Source organism: Arthroderma uncinatum, assembly GCF_011692745.1.
Source record: "Arthroderma uncinatum strain CBS 119779 chromosome Unknown scaffold1, whole genome shotgun sequence".
Lineage (NCBI taxonomy): Eukaryota > Fungi > Ascomycota > Eurotiomycetes > Onygenales > Arthrodermataceae > Arthroderma > Arthroderma uncinatum.
In genome coordinates this window covers 6,433,054-6,451,107 of record NW_022983863.1, presented here as the reverse complement: position 1 = coordinate 6,451,107, position 18,054 = coordinate 6,433,054, and the positions used below count along the sequence as shown (strand labels likewise).

General features: G+C 50.0%; 5 protein-coding genes across 5 annotated transcripts; 2 read left to right on the top strand and 3 right to left on the bottom strand.

Moving 5' to 3' along the window:
• Nucleotides 1-434: 434 nt before the first annotated feature.
• GIQ15_01907 (Nonribosomal Peptide Synthase (NRPS)) lies at nt 435-7,589 on the bottom strand (the record flags this gene model as incomplete). The annotated part of the gene is made up of 1 exon (XM_033549324.1): nt 435-7,589. One exon carries the CDS (start codon nt 7,587-7,589, stop codon nt 435-437), a length of 7,155 nt encoding a protein of 2,384 aa, XP_033410275.1.
• A 617-nt stretch (nt 7,590-8,206) lies between these two features.
• GIQ15_01906 (uncharacterized protein) lies at nt 8,207-10,062 on the top strand (the record flags this gene model as incomplete). Its single annotated transcript, XM_033549323.1, has 3 exons — nt 8,207-8,388; nt 8,449-8,885; nt 8,951-10,062. 3 exons carry the CDS (start codon nt 8,207-8,209, stop codon nt 10,060-10,062), a joined length of 1,731 nt encoding a protein of 576 aa, XP_033410274.1.
• A 3,516-nt stretch (nt 10,063-13,578) lies between these two features.
• GIQ15_01905 (ATPase) lies at nt 13,579-14,503 on the bottom strand (the record flags this gene model as incomplete). The annotated part of the gene is made up of 2 exons (XM_033549322.1): nt 13,579-14,273; nt 14,338-14,503. 2 exons carry the CDS (start codon nt 14,501-14,503, stop codon nt 13,579-13,581), a joined length of 861 nt encoding a protein of 286 aa, XP_033410273.1.
• Nucleotides 14,504-15,015: 512 nt separating this feature from the next.
• Nucleotides 15,016-16,632, top strand: GIQ15_01904 (bfr2; the record flags this gene model as incomplete). Its single annotated transcript, XM_033549321.1, has 3 exons — nt 15,016-15,088; nt 15,148-15,250; nt 15,303-16,632. 3 exons carry the CDS (start codon nt 15,016-15,018, stop codon nt 16,630-16,632), a joined length of 1,506 nt encoding a protein of 501 aa, XP_033410272.1.
• A 318-nt stretch (nt 16,633-16,950) lies between these two features.
• On the bottom strand, nt 16,951-18,034 carry GIQ15_01903 (uncharacterized protein; the record flags this gene model as incomplete). The annotated part of the gene is made up of 3 exons (XM_033549320.1): nt 16,951-17,036; nt 17,099-17,915; nt 17,984-18,034. 3 exons carry the CDS (start codon nt 18,032-18,034, stop codon nt 16,951-16,953), a joined length of 954 nt encoding a protein of 317 aa, XP_033410271.1.
• Nucleotides 18,035-18,054: the final 20 nt, after the last annotated feature.

Below are 18,054 nucleotides of genomic sequence, written 5' to 3'. Positions count from 1 at the left end.
CGGCGCCGCATCTGGGCATATCTTTTAGCGTTGCCGCCGGACCCATAGGGCCCTTACTCCGTACCTCCAACATGACTCCTACTTGGGCCGGCGTACGGTGCATGCATATGCATCTGTGGAGCATTCCTGTTTGCGCTTTTTCTTACGCAGGGTCGATTGTTGGTGTTTGCTTTTTCTTATGCAGGATTGATATAGACTTGGTGTTTGCTTTGTTTTCTTTGTTTGTATCAGCGGAGAACCTGCTGACAAATAGGCTGACAAATAGGCTATAAATAGTTGTTATATAATCATTATGATGACTAACTAGCTCTGACCTTCCAACCAATCAAATTTATCGCTTGACAACCTCAGCTTCTTGAATCAATATCAAAGCTGCAAAAGGAGCAGTTCTATTCAAGGCTAATACCTGAACATATACATATACATATGCTGAATCAAACACTCACTGCTTTCAGGCCCGCCGTACGTACATTTCGGGTCCTGGATATAATTTTTCCATTAAACGGCTTTCCACCAGCGGTTCCCAGGAGACCCCTACATCGTAGGTACGCGATATTCTGTCGCGCAGCTGCAAGTACCTCTCGCATTTCCCACTCGTAGGTCTCATGGTCGCTGACTTCGATTTCAGTACCAAGAGCGCCCAGGAACTGCTGCACTGGCCATAGCGGATGCTGTTCTTGCTCCTGCGCCATGTCTTCCCTGGCGAGCTCAATCCACTCTCGCCACGAGACTGGCCGCAACAGCAGCTGTAATTGATCCTCGACGGCAGACCAGAAGGCACTGACCCATACTCCCCTCTTGATATGGGCGAAATTCTCGCGGCTTTTGCCTGCTGCATGCCATAGAATGGCCTCTGCGACGTGACGAACATCCGACACTGAGAGCCACGATGTCTCGGATTCGACTGGTCGAGCTCCAAGGCGGACGGCACCCATCACCACCCGCCACAAGAAGTCGTCCGCATTCGCTACGCCTGTGTACACGTCTCCGATAATCTGCCCCGGTTTGACGACCGAGAATGTCGTGTCTCGTTTGCGGAACTGTGTGGCCGCAGCGCTCACCAGTCTTTCCGAGACATATTTCGTTTGATCGTATCCGTTAGACATTCTCGCCTCCTCCTCGGTCCAGGTTCGGCTATCTGTGATGAGGCCGCCAGAGACATATACAAAACTCTTCAGCAGAGGGGAGGCCATTGCTGCCTGCAGAAGCTGTATCGTAGAACCAACGTTCACGTCTTTCAGCCCGTCGTAGCTTGTTGCCCAATGCACTCTGGCGCCGTTTTGGATGATTGCATCAACAGCGCCATGCACACTTGGGCGGCCGCACAGCGCGCTCCATTGTGAATCCTCTAGCCCAAGCCCTTCGGCTGAGAGGTCTCCATTCCAGACTTCAATTGACGAAGCAAATGATTCCTTCCACCAGCCAGCGATTTTTGCCGTTTCCCTCACCCTGTCCAGCCCCTTCTGTTCGTCAAGACTGCGCACAAGTAGTACGACCTTGTCGAATGCGCCCTTCATGAGTGTGTAGTGAAGAATCTGGGTCCCCAGAAACCCGGTCGATCCAGTGAGGAACACCGTCGACCCCGCGTCAACACGGCCAAACTCGATCTTGCTTATCAGCATGCCTATCTCACGCTCCAGGTCCGTCGGTGTCGGCTGCATCGGCTCCTCAACAGACTGGCCGCCCACCAGGTTATCGATTAGGGCGGCAAGTTCATGCAAGCTATTTTGCTGTTGGACCAAACGAGGCACCCCGACATTAACGTCGAACTGCTTGCGTATTTCCATGGCTAGTGACATGGTCTTTATTGAATCACCTCCAACCTCAGAGAAGCTCTGATCAGAAGCGATAAGATCTAGCTTGACACCAAGTAACCTAGCCCATATATCCCTCAAGGCTTCTTCTGTTTTGGTCAGTTTAGCATCGGAAGTCAACGCGTCTGAAGGCGAAGGTGTTGGTGGCCTGTAGCTTCTGCCTAGTTCGCGAACCCTTTGTCTATCCGTTTTTCCTGTTGCTGTCATGGGCAGCTCTGCAAGGGGAATAGGGATGTACGCGCGGGGAATCATGTACGAGGGGAGCAACTTTGACAGCTCCTTTCGAAGCGTTGCTATCATCGAGGCAGTTCCCCCGTTTAGCCCGACTCTTGCACTGTCGCTGTCGTCGGGCATCACCAAGAACACCGCTAGAGTTTGGCTCCGAGTAGCGTCCGGGGTAATTACATCCACCACAACCTGTGGAACCACCTCGGTCGGAAGCAGTTGGCGAACGTGGTATTCAACTTCTCCAAGCTCCATTCGTTGGCCGTTGATCTTGACCTGGGTGTCGTTCCGCCCAACAAATCCAAGAGAGCCGTCTGGGTTGTAGAAGGCCAAATCGCCCGTCTTGTAAACTCGTCCACGGCGGCCAGGCACTCGTCCAGGGATTCCATTCATTAGCCATTTGGGGTCCTCGATAAATGCACTAGCTGTCTTCTCGGGACAGTTCAGGTAACCTGCACCAACAACCGGCCCCTCCAGCCACAGCTCTCCTATGGTCCCTATGGCAGCCAACCTGTCAGGCTCACGGGGTTGGACGACCCAAGTCAACGCGCCAGTACCTTTGCCGATGCTCGGGTCACTAATTCTGGCACTGGTATCCCCTGTTCCGACTCTCCCGACTGTGCTCGTGACGGTGCATTCGGCAGGGCCATATGTATTGTAGATCTCGACACCGGAAGTCTCCCATTTGGCAACATCACTAGCCTTGAGCGTCTCGCCGATGAACAAGACCTTCTTGAGGCTAGTCAGCGCTGAAGGATCGAGCAAACGTCCCACTGTTGGTGTAAGATGGATAAAATTTGCCTGTAGCCGGTTGATAGTGCCACTGATGTCCGCGGTACGCTCGTCCTCTGAGGGGACACAGAGACATGCGCCCACTGTTAGTGCGTGCAGTACATTTGACCATGCAACATCAAAGGCATATGAGGTATAGTCGAAGACTCTCGATGACGCCTCAAACCCAAGCTCGGGTTGGTGATATCGGATGGCACTACAGAAATTGGCATGTGTGATGATTGCCCCTTTCGGAGTGCCAGTGCTTCCAGAGGTAAACACGACATAAAGAGCTGATGATGGGGTGATTTTTGGCATCATCGGAGCTGGAGTCTGCTGAAATAGCCGCTGGAAATTATCCCAGTCACCTCCCACTTCTATTGCTGGTGCATTGGTGATACCTGCTGCAAGATTTGCACAAGTCTTCGAGGTCAACACCACTTTGGCCGATAGTTGGCTAACAATACTTTCCAACCGAGAGTGAGGCAACGTCGTGTCCAAAGCAACAGACGCAGCGCCCGCTTTCATGACTGCAAGTATTGCAACTGGCACGTATACTGATTTCTCGAAACAAAGCGGCACGATGGCACCTGGTCCAATTCCAAGTTCTAAGCCAACAAGGTGGTTTGCCAGCAATGTAGAAAACCGATCAAGTTGGGCATATGTCAGCTCGCCATCCCATGCGCATACAGCGGGAGCTTCAGGGGTCTCAACGACCCTCTGAACAAACACATTGTGGACACAGTCCTCAACGCTCTCTGGCACTACAGCATTCCATTTCCATATCTCCTGCAAATCCCGTTCGCTAACTCTGCTCATATCGCCTATGTTTGTCGACCCATCAACCGTGGCAATCTGATCTAATATGTGCTCCAGCTGCCGAAGCAGTCGTGCTGCAGCTGCTTCTTGGATAACGGCTGAGTCGTAGCTTAGCTGCATATCCAACTTTGACTCCGAAGTTTGACAGGTCAGCATCATGGCAAATGTATTTTCTGTACCAGAGCCCGTTTCTTCTTCATTTAGACCATCCTTAAGGACCAGGCTCTCGACCGTACTTTCCTTGACTGAGGGATGTACCAACAACAGTGTCTGGAAGTCACAGGCATATTTGGCCTCCTGGCTAATTTGACGAATACGCTGCAACCCGTATTGCTGGAACTGAATCATCTCCATTGCCTGGTTTTGTACCTGATGCAACAATTCGTCGACGCTTCCTTGGACCAAGATTCGGAGAGGGACAGTGGCGATGGTAGGGCCTGCTACGTCCTCGATTCCTGGTACAGGGGCTTGACGCCCTGACACAACAGCCCCAAATGCCACATCTGGAGAATTTACGTGCCAGGAGATGAGCGTTGCCCAAGCTGTACGAATTGCAGAAGAGGGCGTGACGCCACAAGTCGGCCAGCGAATGCTATCAATCGAATGTTGGAGGACTTTATCTGGCTTTGGCTCGTACGTTTTTGCCGGGAGGGCAGGAAATGGCGATGCTTCTATCTCGGCAAATTGTCCCTTCCAGAAAGCCACGCCTTCTTCACTACGCTGGTTCATGATATGCTTCACAAACCTTTGCAGCGGAAGTGAGCACTGTTCTGCCTCCCCATCTCTATAGGCCATTTCAATGTCTTTTTGCAGGAGTGGCACTGACCAGCCGTCGTAAGTCGCATGATGATGTGTCAAGGCGAGATATCTTTTGCCCGCCGCTTCATCATGTATGATTGCGAGATGCGATAACGGAGTGCCCAGGCCCATAGAGATAGATTCAACAGCACACTCCCTCAATCCTTTGCTGATATTATTTCTCCATCGACGATATTCCAGCAAAGAGGAAAAGGTCTGCCATTGCAATGCCTCGTCGACGACAACCTGCACTAGGCCCTGGCCCGGTAGGTCGACAATACGGGTTCGAAGAATAGACGCTCTTTCAGAGACATGTTGCCATGCTTTCTGAAGCCTTGCTCTGTTAACCTCCGGCTTCAGCTCGGCTACATGGTGACCCACGTATTTGCCCGGGCTCCTCGCCGTCATCGCTAAAAGGCCTTCTTGAAGCGCTGTGCATGGGAATATATCTTCAATTTGTGAAGGCTCCACTGGCCACGCGCTAATGGAGCAAAGCTCTGCCACTTGGCGGCAAGCATCATCTTTATCTATTTCAGCCTTCAATAAAGAAAATGGTCGGACAGCTTCTGGAACTGCTGCCTCACTTCGTGACATGAGCTTGGCCATCTCACTGAGCTGTGGCTGGCGATAGATATCTGGGACTGTCAACCACACCCCCTTTCGCCCAAGATCAGTTGCTAGCCTTATGGCAGCGATCGAATCACCGCCGAGTCGCAGGAAATTGTCTTGTGCACTTATTTCGCTTGCTGGAAGATTAAGCACCGTCGCCCAAAGATCTCTGAGCTGTAACTCGGCTTCGGTAGCGGGTTGAATGTGCTGTGTGGAATTGGTGCTATACGAGGATACAAATGCTTTGCGGTCTAATTTTGCACCTATCTCACGAAGTGCTCTTCGGTCTGTCTTTCCCGTTAAGCCCCTTGGTAGATCGACCATTGGGATATATGTGCTCGGGATCATGTGAGGTGGCACCTGGCCAGGCATTTCCCTTTCCAGGATTTCGATAATCGGAGCAGCTTTCTTCCTCAGTTGCTCAGGACTCGTCGTAGGCATGAGGAGAAAGGCTACCAACATTGGACGTTGGGTGACGTTTGGCGTGACGACTTCAGCGATAATATCTGCCACAGCCGGCATCGAACGCAGGAGACGGCAGATATGATGCTCAACATCACCTAGCTCTGTACGCTGTCCATTGATCTTGACTTGGGTATCTTTTCTCCCTACGTATACCATTTCACCATCAGGAGTGTAGCGTACCAGGTCTCCTGTTCGATAAAGGCGTCCATGCCGACCCTCCACTCCTGCGCCGCCGCGTAGTAACCAACTTGGATTCTCAATGAAAGCGGCTGCTGTCTTCTCCGCGTTGTTCAGATATCCGGCTCCAACCAGTGGCCCTTCAAGGAGCAACTCTCCAACCAGGCCAACGGGCGTAAGGGCTTCCTTCTCTGGGTCGGCAATCCAGGTCGTTGATCCAAGTGCCCATCCAATGGTAGCCTTAGTGTTCTCACCGTTATTGATGGCTCCAGTTGTAGTCACTGTGCACTCGGCTGGCCCGTACGTGATAATCGTAGTATCGATGTTGCGAAGTTGCGGCAGCTTATCGAAGTCTACAACCTCGCCAATAAGGGCAACAGTGTCAAGTGTCGGCACATTATCCAAATCCAAAATCGCGGCGACTGATGGTGTAAGGTGTACAAACGTCACCTCACTCTTGTTCATATATCCAATAAAGTCATGTTTTCTGTCATGTTCTGAGGGTATGCATAGGCAGGCTCCAGCTGCTAGAGTGTGGATAAAATCAGACCATGATACATCAAAGGCGTACGAGCAGAAACCTGCAACTCTTGCGGTCGGTTTGAAATTCAAGTACTTATTCTGATGCTTGATGGCGGAAGTGAAGTTTGCATGCGTTATTGCTGCACCCTTCGGGTTTCCTGTGGTGCCGGAAGTAAACACGACATAGAGCAGGTCACTCGGTTTAACAAGGGGCAACGTTGTCTCAAAGCACCCATTATGTCTTTGCTCTGGTGGCTCTGATACGGCCTCTTTCTGCACCACAAATGGTTTTCGTTCGGTGATAAGTGAAACCAGGCGAACTGTTGAAGGAGCACATAGGATAAGGCCAGGTCCTACAATGCTGATCATCGTCTTGATGCGTTCCTTAGTTTGTGAAGGATCGATTACCACGGACGCCGCACCAGCCTTCATAACGGCAAACTGGGAGACAGCCACCCACATGGACTTTTCAAAAATCAATGGCAGTACATGTCCAGGACGAACGCCCCTGTGGACGAGGCGATATGCCAATTGGGTTGATAGCGCGTCCCATTGAGTATAAGTCAACTCGCCATCCCACGCACTTATGGCTGTCTGGTGTGGATATTTAGAAACGCTCTGGGAAAATATATCATGAACGCACGCGTCTGCCTCCTCAGGTACCTTGGCGTTCCAAGTCCAGACCTGCTGTAGATCTTTGGCAGTCATTGCGTCCAGATCGCTGATTCTTGTACTGGTCATATCGGCACGACAAATCTGACGCAATATATGGCCGAAGTGTTCCATGACTCGCAATGCGACCTGCTCGCTAAGCACAGTGGAGTCGAAGTCCATTTTCGTGAGAAGAGAGCTATCTTTAACCTCGCAGTGTAAAGTGACGGCGTACATGTCTAGTTCTAATCTTTCGTCGAAGGTTGGTTGTATCATCAACAGTGATTTGGATTGCCAGCCCAGACGAGCCTCTTTGCCAGCACGTTGAGTTGTCGATGATCCCGCCAGCCCAGTTAATGTCATTTGGTGTTGTATTGCACTCAGAGTCATGTCTTCTTCAACGAATACGGCAACAGTTCTGGATTGAGGAAGCTGTTCGACTTTTGATACTGGCAACACGACATCGAAAACTGTATCGGTTGCCTCCCCATACCAAGACAGAAGGATTGCCCACGCAGATTCAACCACTCGATCAAGCTTGACATCTCGAGGCCAATCTATGTCGCCAATCTCTTGCTCGAGTGATTTTCGTGATTGAAGATCGCGTACGGGCACCTGCCCTGTCGACAAAATGCACTGTCTCGAATCGTCCAGTTGCGGTTTTCCCTTTGCTGCAGGGAATAGTCCATTATCACTGTGGTTTACGTCCGTAGACGACTGAAGTAGGACACCAACCATTTCTGGTTTTCTGCGGACCGACCGCTTGATGAGAAATATACAAGGTTGTATAGAGTTGAGCTGGATTGATAGTTGTAAGGAATGTCACTGTCCTCTGCACATTTGGTTTGCATTCCTAGGTCCTGGGTCTGCATTAAGGTGCTGTTATAATACTCCAACGGCCTAGTCACTCCATGTAGTTCGTGACCACTTCGGTTTAGCCTTGCCGCCTGCGAGCTCTGCGCTCCCCCTGCAGATTGGTTTCTCCCCACTGCCCTAAAGAGGATATATCATGTACTCCGTACCTGGTGATTAGGCTCCCACTATTTCTCGCGATACAGTTGCCGCCCTAAGGGATCGCGGCTCGGCAGCGGAGTATCCACCACAGCGGGCCGCCGTTATGCTTCTTTTAACTAGCGCTGCCGCCAGGTGGGGTCCACTGATATGGCTAAGCAGCTTGGGGTCAAGCATCCCCGAACCCGCAAAGATCATTTGGCACTTCATGGACCATGGCTACATATGTTGGCTGTGCGGCCGTGATTGGCCTTGATACCAGCTTACACGAGCAAGCCGACGACTCAGCACCGAAAAGGATGAAATTGGTCAAGCTTCTCTATCAAAGTCATTAAGAGCAAAACATGGCGTTCAAAAAGTCATGGCCAGAATTCTCGCTGAGCAGCGGGCAACCGTTCACAAATACCACGGTCATCATTGTTGGAGCCGGCATTGGGGGCATGTGCGTTGCCATTGACCTGATCAAGCGCAATAATTGCCGAGACTTTGTCATTTTGGAGCAGTCTGCCGGGGTGGGTGGTACATGGTGAGAAAAACTAGCCCTCCTCACGCAAATACAGGTAAATATCTAATTACGACTTTATAGGCACGCGAACACGTATCCCGGCTGTGCTGTCGACTTGCAGTCCATTGTCTACAGCTACAGCTTCGCTCCCAACAGCAATTGGAGTCGAGATTTTCCAGGGCAGAAAGAGATTATGTCTTACTTGACCCGGGTAGCGCAGGAGTACAGCCTCTATGAACACATCCGCTTCTGCTCCACTGCCGAATCTGCGGTTTGGGATGATGAACTGAAGAAGTGGAACACGAGTGTGACTGTTGCCAAAGGTTCCAAAGACGCCGAGGCTACCTCTAACTACACAATTTCTAGTGATTTTTTTGTTAGCGCTGTGGGCCAGCTAAGTCAACCAAGATGGCCAGAAATTGAGGGGTTGGATAGTTTTAAAGGGAAGATTATGCACAGTGCTGCATGGGACTGGACATACGACTTGAAAGATAAGAGAATTGCCGTTATTGGAAGTGGTATGCCAACTATAAGAGCAAACCCGTTGTTACCTAACTGACTTTTTTTATTTACCTTCGTTTAGGCTGTAGTGCAGTCCAGATCGTACCCGAACTCGCAAAAGTGGCAAATAAGGTGACTGTTTTCCAAAGAACACCTCACTGGATTCTACCGCGTGGGGACTATGAGATCTCAAACTTGAGAAAAACGATGTACCGCTATTTCCCTTTCTGGCAACGGTACTGGCGCAGACGATATGTGGATCTCAACGAAACGGAGTACACTTCTAACAACTTCGCTGAACATGAGGAAAATAAAAAGCTGAAACAAGCAGCTCTGAACATGATGCACGAGCAGCTACCAAACCAGCCTGAGCTGTGGAAGAAGCTGACACCCGATTACCCCGTGGGGTGCAAGCGAGTGGTCGTCTCAGACTTCTTCTTCCCGGCTCTGAATCTCCCTCAGGTTGGACTTGAAGTAAGGCCTATTCACAGCATCACAGACCATACCGTGCGTCTCGTTGGTACTGGGGGTCACGTAGAGGATGCGGACTGTCACTACGATCTTATAGTTATGGCGACTGGCTTTCGATCTACCGACTTTCTGCACCCAATGAAGATCTTCGGCCGAAATGGTCGTGCCTTGCATGAAATGTGGAAAGATGGCGCTAAAGCCTACCGGGGCACCTGTGCCGATGATATGCCGAATTTTGGGATGATCCTAGGACCCAACACTGGCTTGCTACATAACAGCTTCATTCTCATGATTGAGGCCCAAAGCAGGTATATTAACGGCTTGATCAAGCCGGTGATAGAAGCCCGAAACCAAGGAGGGGTGCTGAGCCTTACACCGCGCCCGGAGAAAACCGAAGAGTACAATGCGAAGCTGCAACGCCGGCTCAAATCTTTCGCCGTGAACAGCTCCCAATGCACTAATTGGTACAAGACTGAGTCAGGGCTGATCACCAAACTTTGGCCAGGAATGGTGCTAGAATTCCAGAAACTGATGGAGCAGGTGAACTATGACGACTATGAATCTGAAGGGTCTTCCAAACACATCGTGCAATCGCGACCTCTATATAAGGTGGGCCGCGTTGTCGAAGAGGGTGGGATTCTAGAAAACCTTTCCTTGGTGAATATTGCAGTGCTTGGCACAAGTGTGGTTGTTGGTGGGCTATTGATGCACAGGCTGATCTGATCGCGTTCACCTAAAGACTCGATTTTTGTAATTCATCTAAAGAGAAATATATTATTGTTGTTACTTTCTTTACAGCTGCCAAACTTCTAATTTTTTAGGCCTATTCAGACGAGCAGGATGTACTGACCACGTCTTTCCATGGTGGCTGCCCAATCATGACAGGAGGCCTCCGTTTTCCTAAGCCGCCAGCATTCCTCCACGAGACTCAAGGCCTCTAAACATGACCCATGCGTTATTTGGGGTAAGGATACAAGTTCTCGGATAACCTTTTGTTGCTGCTCATCGGCTGCTAAGCATCCAGAGATGCAGTACGGCCAGACCACATGCTGTAACAATTTTGGGTCTGGTAGATTTTGAAGAGCGTTGATCGTTTTTGAAACGCTGCTCTTGATATCTGGAATATCAGGATAAGGACCGGAGATGACTACATGGAGATAGGTGATAGCTGAGAGAGCAAATATCCTTGTAATCTCGGTTTTGATGGTGCTCGGTCGTAGCTGGGCGTCGACTGGGGCTTTTGTCGATAGGTCGTCCTCGATACTACCTAGTCGGTTTAGTAGCTGGTCCTCAATTTGGCGGCCACGTTTCGTCAACTCTATTAGGCTCAATCTGTGAGCATCTTCCTCCTCTTTTTTCCACTTATCTAGGGATGATATCTCGAAGATGAAGATCATCGCTCAGTTACTGCAGCCTATCAAATCCGCCAGGTTGATTTCGCCTGTCTCGAGCAAAACCTTGTGGTCTGATATCAAAAATTGGCTTGATCGAGTTGAGACACAGGTGATAATATGCATATAAATGAAGAAACCGAGCAAGAAGCTGACTGAAGTGTCAGACTGTGCGATTGTATCATTTTGATTTTCTTTCATTGTCTGGACCCTTCTTGCGGTAGCTGATCCGATCTGTGCCTGCACAAGCGATGGAAGTAGGGCATTTGCACCACTAAGATGTATCTGCCAGTTGTGTTTGCTACCACTACATGACTATTTCATGGATTATTAGCATTAAAAAAAATGTCACTAGGGAGGGCAAAAGAGCATACTTCGTAGAACAGTAGGTGAAGAATAGTAGTAAGCACTTCAATATTGTGGGCAAGGCCTAGATTTTTGCTCCATGCAGAGGGCTGTGAAAGGCCGGTTTGTAGTTCTTGGAGGGCCAAATCGTAGTATTTACTGTTTGCCCTGGTATGAAAGGTGCCATGTTGCTGTGTTGAGATTGTGTGGTGATATTCACTCAGAGCAAGAGTTGCATGGTAGGCTGAGTTAACCCGCTTCAGTATTGAAAGCAGCCAACCGCGTCCTTGCCGAGTGGAAGAAATGTAAAATGGACAATGTATGTAAAAGACATAGTCAAAGTAGTACATGAATAAGATGTCTTCCGCATCTCCATGCAGAATTGGATTACCCAGTCCAACTGGCTGGGAAACAAGATCTGCAGAAGCTGAACATAAAGTCCAGTCCAGTTCACTGCTGTATCCAGAGGCAGACAACTCTGAAAAGCAGTAGTATTCACTTAATATCGGGTCGCACAAAAGATCCATAGCACCCATATTTGCCTCGGATAAGGAACATGGCCTTGAGGCATGGGTGGAACTTGGTACACTGCTTTCTTCCGTGACAGACGGTATTATATTCGTCGCTAGTGTTTGAGAAGTATTGGAGGGGGACTGATTGTATGGGCTTATGCGGGTTGTCTGATCTTGGAACGGTTCCGTCAAGAAATCAATATTACTGAATGCTTCACTCCATGCTAGCTCTCCGGAGGCATGCAAATCCCTGTCTCTGTCGTCGTCCGGCTGATGGCCACTCTGCAGGAGAGGATGACTGGGCGAGGTGATGGCTGAAGCACCCAGAGTGTCTGGTCCATGTTCCACGTCTTGCGAGGTGTAGGGTATCACATTCCCTCGCAGGGCCGACTTGATCCTGGCGATGACCTGTGTCTTGTAGCGAGCTTGTTCCCTCTGCAGGTCTCCCCTATTCTGAGATACGAGATATTTGATTGATTTGGTTGGTCAGGTGGGTCTGGAGCAATCTATGAGATTTCAATCTATCAAGCACTGATCATCTAAATACACGATATTGAGCTCCTATTTATGTTCCTCATACGGCCATGTATCTTGCCATCGCGGAGATGCCAGCTACAGCTGAAACAGGCGTTAAAACGCCGGGCGTAGCATTTGTTCGATGATGGAGAGCTGACACTGATATTTAATGAAACGGCGTAGTTGACTAACGTGTTTCGTACGATCAGGCAGTATTACACCGAATCTCCGTTCAACACCTATCCATCCAGTAGGGTCTTGGTCCGTAGCCATCACAGGCTATCTGGAGAGAGGTGCATCTTAAGCACGAAGGGTGATTCTCGTCGCACTTCTTCTTCCGCAGCCGGCAAGTCCAGCAGCCATGATTGCTTCTTCCTGCTAGCTTGCGAGACATGTCAGCCGTGAACGAAATACGGAGGTAGATCTGATAAAACTGTCCAGGCCATGGCAAACCTACCTAGGTACCTTGCTAAGGGCAGTGATCTTTTATATTCATCACTATTACTAACCTCGCCGCCGCATATTAACTTATTGGGGGGGCATTTTACGTACAGAGTCACTCAATACCCCGAGTAGCAACTTCATCCTGCATAAGGCTCGGGGTGTGGAGCACTCCATAGATGTTGCAGCGTGAGTTGCAGTTCTTTTACGTTGGCAGGGCGAGGGGGAAACTGATTATAAGTATAACGGATGGCCTCCTTTATGTTACCATGCCGCTATGCTACAGCTGTTTCTCAACGAAGTGACTAGCACTCTTACGGAGTACTTTTGGGTACACCGTCGACCTGTCAGCGCTTCCTACACTCCCAGAGCTATAGATGTAGATGGTCGCCCGGTTGTCAACAAAAAAGGGTACTTTGGGGGCATAAAGTCGTCTTGGTCTCGATCAATATTTCCTTCATGTCCACAATTTCACCAGGCTAGACGAATTTCAACATTTTGTCCATTCTGTCCATTAGGCCAATATATTGGCTTGTTATATATTCCTCCATCAGGCAAATTTCGAAGCCCTAACAGGCTCTATCGATACTCTGATTCTCTTTAGTTAATAGATCTTACTTTTATTTTATATATATTCTATGAACCCTTATCTAGCTCATTTAAATGAAATTAATGAACGATAGACAAATCTCACCTATACAGAAGTCTAATCCTCTCAACCGAGATATCCCTACGACGGCTTTATCCCTCTATGGCTGATCTCTTCGCTATGTATCCGGCATAATCATTCCACTAAACAACCCCGTCATTAACAGCTGCAACCTGGTATAATACAATATTGTAACATGCTTTGCATTTTTTATCATTTAAATTAATGTACACATGTAGCTCTTCAAGATTCCCAGGCTCCCTGAAAGTAGCGATATCTCTTTAGCATAATAGTACAGGGCTATTCACCCCAGCATTACTATAACAGCCTGACAGAGTCGGCCCAGCCTATGGTGCCATATTCAAGTGACAGCACTGTCGGCTGGTCACCATTGAAGCCCTATTTTCTCAGCAACCTTTTTAGAGACGTCCAAAAAGGCATTTCGTCGAGCACTTCTATCGTCTCGCTCCTCTGCAACCACAGTGGGCATACCCCTATCCGCATCTTCACAAACTCGCGCATCAAGGGGGATATCTCCTAGGAAGTCGATTCCGAGGCGTTTGCAAGCTGCAACTACGCCGGTATTATCGCTATGTTCATGTTCATCCACTTCGTCTTTCACAGAGGTGGTACTACCCGATCGAGAAAAGATCTTTGTTTGCTTCCCACAATGCGGACAAGCAAAATAAGCCATATTCCGTACCATCCCTAGCACAGGAACATTCATCTTTTCAAACAACCCGAAACCTCGAACAGCATCACGCAGTGCAATATCTTGAGGTGTCGACACAATGACCGCGCCATCAACCACGATCTCTTGATTGATTGTGAGCTGTACATCTCCTGTTCCTGGCGGTAGGTCCAGTATGAGAATATCCAATGGGCCCCAAGACACAGAGTGAAGAAGCTGATTCATTGCCTTGCTAACCATAAGGCCGCGCCATGATATCGGGGTTGTATCCATAAGAGGCGAGTTCGGATCGTCCGTCAAGTGTCTCGCATCCTCTGGGGGCGGCGGGAGCAGGTATCCCATCGACATCGATTTGAGGCCATAATTCGTCAAAGGAACGAGGCAGTTATCTGGATAAGGGAGAAAAAGCGCTCAGCTTCTTGCTCTGGCGGTAAGGTTAGGGAGAACACATACTCCCGTCAAGACGCGGTTCTCCAGACAGGTTTAAGAGAGTCGGTATGGACGGGCCAAATATATCCGTGTCGAGGATACCAGTGCGAAATCCTCTCCTGGCGAAGGACAATGCAATGTTAACTATTGATGTCAGTCTTGAGACGGTGTACCGGTAGTAGCAGCGCATTTCTAACCCGCAATTGTAGATTTCCCGACTCCCCCCTTTGCGGACGAAACTGCCACGACCTTATTAACATCCCTTATCTTCCGTTTCTGAGGCAGCCCTCGTCGGCTTTGGAATGTCGGCGGTGTCCCGGACTTGGGCAGTCCCTGGTCGTTCGCCGTCGTTAGCTAGAGCTCCCAAGGTTGGAAGAAAACATAATGTACCAATGGATTTTCATGCTGGAGCTGCCTACAAGTAGAAAAGAGGGCCCGCCGCATGGTAATTGCAGTTCGCAGTCGGCGTCGTGAAGCTGTGATTCTTCTGTTATTCTTCGTTCTTTTTGCGGCTTGAAGTTCGAGCATTTTTGGTGGATGGGATGCCTCGGCAAAACTTGCTCCATCGCGGCTCAAGCTTGAAGGGCAGGGCAATTTTTCACGGCCAACTAAAATTCAAAGGTTTTTATCAAAAAAAGTACTCCGTTAAAGCATTTCGACTCCGATCCGCAACGAAGAACCAGTGTTGCAAATATATTCACGATGTCTGCAAAGAAAGGACGCAGTAAATCCCTGGCTGAGCAAATTGCCGAGCTTGAGGATCCCACTCCCAAAGGTAGGCTCTGATCGCTCGTTATCTTTTGAAGTGGCAGGTAACTAACCATAGGATACTAGAATTTGACCCGGAGGACCAGAGTGATGGCGCACAGGATAGCGATAGCGAAGGACCTATTGATGACAACGGGGAAACCGGGAGGGAGCATTATGAAGTCGTGAGGTATGTTCGAAAGCCGCCTTATGTCAGAGTTGTCCTGCTAACATACAAACAGCGAGAGCAAGCTCCGGAAGCCAGCTGAAGTAAAGCTAGGTCGCGAATATGCCAGCTCGCGGGTTAGTCGACAGGATCTGAATGGCCATGATTCCAGCGAACCCGAGTCTTCTGAGGAGGATGGTGATGACAGCGGCAGTGATGGCAATGGCTCAGATGAAGAAGACGAGAGCGGAGATTCGGAGATGGGCGACCTGCAATCGGACGAGGACGATGAATCCGAGTCTGACATAACCGATGAAAGAGAGGTGGAAGAGGATACAACGAGGAAGAAGTCAAAAACTCAGCCGGAGCCTAAAGTTGACAACGACCGCGAGGAATTACGACGGTTGATGGCTACCGGCGATAAGATGGTAACCGCGTCGATATCACAAGCTGCCAAAGCAGATGCTACCAAGGGCATGGCTGTTAAGCAGCAGAGGCTAACGTTTGACGCCCTACTCAACACGCGAATTAAACTACAAAAGGGCGTTACCGCGCTGAATGCCGAATTGGCGGAGCCGTCTACTTCACCCGACCAGAACGAAGAACTGATCAAGTCTGCTGAGACTGCTGCATTGTCGCTGTGGAACACCTTGGGTGATCTCCGACAAACCCTCGCCGACCACTACGCTGCGGGCAGCGCCAGCCCGAAGAAACGCAAAAGGCCTGCACCTGCGACGACGGCAACATCGTCCGCCGACATTTGGAGCCAGATGTGCGAGTTGGAAGCCCAGTCACTCTCACATCGACGTGGAGTTCTTGACAAATGGTCCCGAAAAGTGCGCGGATCCCGTAGCAGTACACTATCCAACAACAACCGGGGGAAACTATTGAACACCGGCTCAGACGAGCAGAGCATGTCTACTGTGCTAGACGCATATGTAGCGAAGGAGAGTAAGGATGATAAGCCATCTGAATCTACAGATGGACCTGGCTCCGGAGCATACGACGATACAGCGTTCTACCAATCACTTCTCCGCGACCTAGTCGAGCAGCGGATGTCCGCATCTACCAACGGCGGTGCTATCCTCGACTCGATCTCAGCGCAGCTCCCCAGAAGTGGTTCTACAAATACGATTAGTGGGATGCGCAAGGATAAGGTAAAGCGAGCGGTGGACACGAAAGCGTCCAAGGGGCGGAAGATGAAGTATACGGTGCATGAGAAGCTCCAGAACTTCATGGCTGCCGAGGATCGGGGTTCGTGGTCGACTCGGGCGAGGGATGAGTTCTTTGCTTCATTGCTAGGACGGAGCGTGGGAAATGTGTTGGGTGAAGACGAAGAGAGTGAAGATGATGGCGAGTCTGCTGATGACGATGCCGAAGGAGGGTTGAAGTTGTTTAGAAGTTAGCCATACCCACAACTAAAATAGAGATACGTGTGTGTGTGTGTGTGCAAGCATCAACCAGAGTATCACGTAGATCTATTGCTATATAGAGTGATAGCTGAATGTACAGTCATTATAATTACCAACATGAAAGCGCTCAGAACGTAAAAAGGCAGTGTGCAAGTGATCCTTTTGGTCAGGCCCCCCGAGCGCCATGGGAATGCAGTACTGGTCGCGGTCCTGCGCTGTGACCAAGTTAGCCAGGGAATTTCAAGGGAAAGCATGGGAGAAGCGTGAGCAGGGAAGACAGAGGAAAGTATGCGAAACAGATAAGAGAGAAGCCTAGTAGACGTCGTCTTCCTGGTTGTAAGTGTGGCGACTGCGAGTTGGATCCTTGCGCATCTGTTGTCCGGAGCCAGTGAAGCCAACTATAGTGGAAAATATGCAAATTAGTGAGGTGCCCGAGAGTGTGGGAAATGGAAGTACGTACCCCTTGCATTCACCCCCTCCGGAGTCCTGAACATGGAATCCTTCTTGACCTTGCCGAATTTACTCTTGCTCGTGAAGTCCTGCCACTTGTTCTTGCCGGCCTCCAGGTCTTTCTTGCGCTTAACCTTACGTTGAGCTTTGGCTGGCCGCGCAGAGCCATCACCCGCGTTGGCTACGTTTCTCGCCTGGTTCGCAAGGTCGGGGTTGATGTCTGCAGCGGCTGAGATGACGCTGGATTCGGAACCTATATTTAGACTGTTGCCGTCGCTGCTGCCGCTGCCGGTATTAGTGCCGTTGATGCTGTTGGGAGCCGCAGTGCCTGATGATAAGGGTGTATTATCAGCCTTTCGCTTTCTCGAGTCACTAGCAGAGAGAGGGCGGATATCCTTTGACGACAGGGTCTCGGTAGTGGAGTAGGACTTGAAGGAGACGATGTAGATGGGATTTGTGGCCGAGCCGGTCAGAGAGGTGATGCGGGCAGGATAGAAGGCGCCATCGCCCGAGGTCCACCGGGCGAGGACGTTGTCGTTGACGCAGAAGGTTGTCGTCTGTGTCTGCTCTTCCTCTGATGGGGTGGCGTCTGCAGCGGCGGTCGACGTCGACGGTGCTGGTTTGCGGTATCCTGCCTGGTAGGCGGGGTGGTTCTCCTTGGACCACTTCTCCTTGACCGGCTCCGAGACAGGCTGGGGTTGGATGGGGGGTCGCAACTCGTCGATGGATTGTTTGGTGAGGGCTATCAGTTCTTCCAGCTCGGTTTTTAGACTCTGCAGCTCTGTGTTATCAGGGTCTACCAGCAGACTGGACTGTACCGTTTCGAGCTATCAGGGTGTCAGTACTTCAGGTCTAGAAGGGGAGGAAGAAAGAAGAAAGCGAGATAAGATGGTACCTGTAGCATAAACTCCTTCACCTCCGCCTCCATAGAAACTACATCCGTCATGGTAGCGATGAGACTGGTCG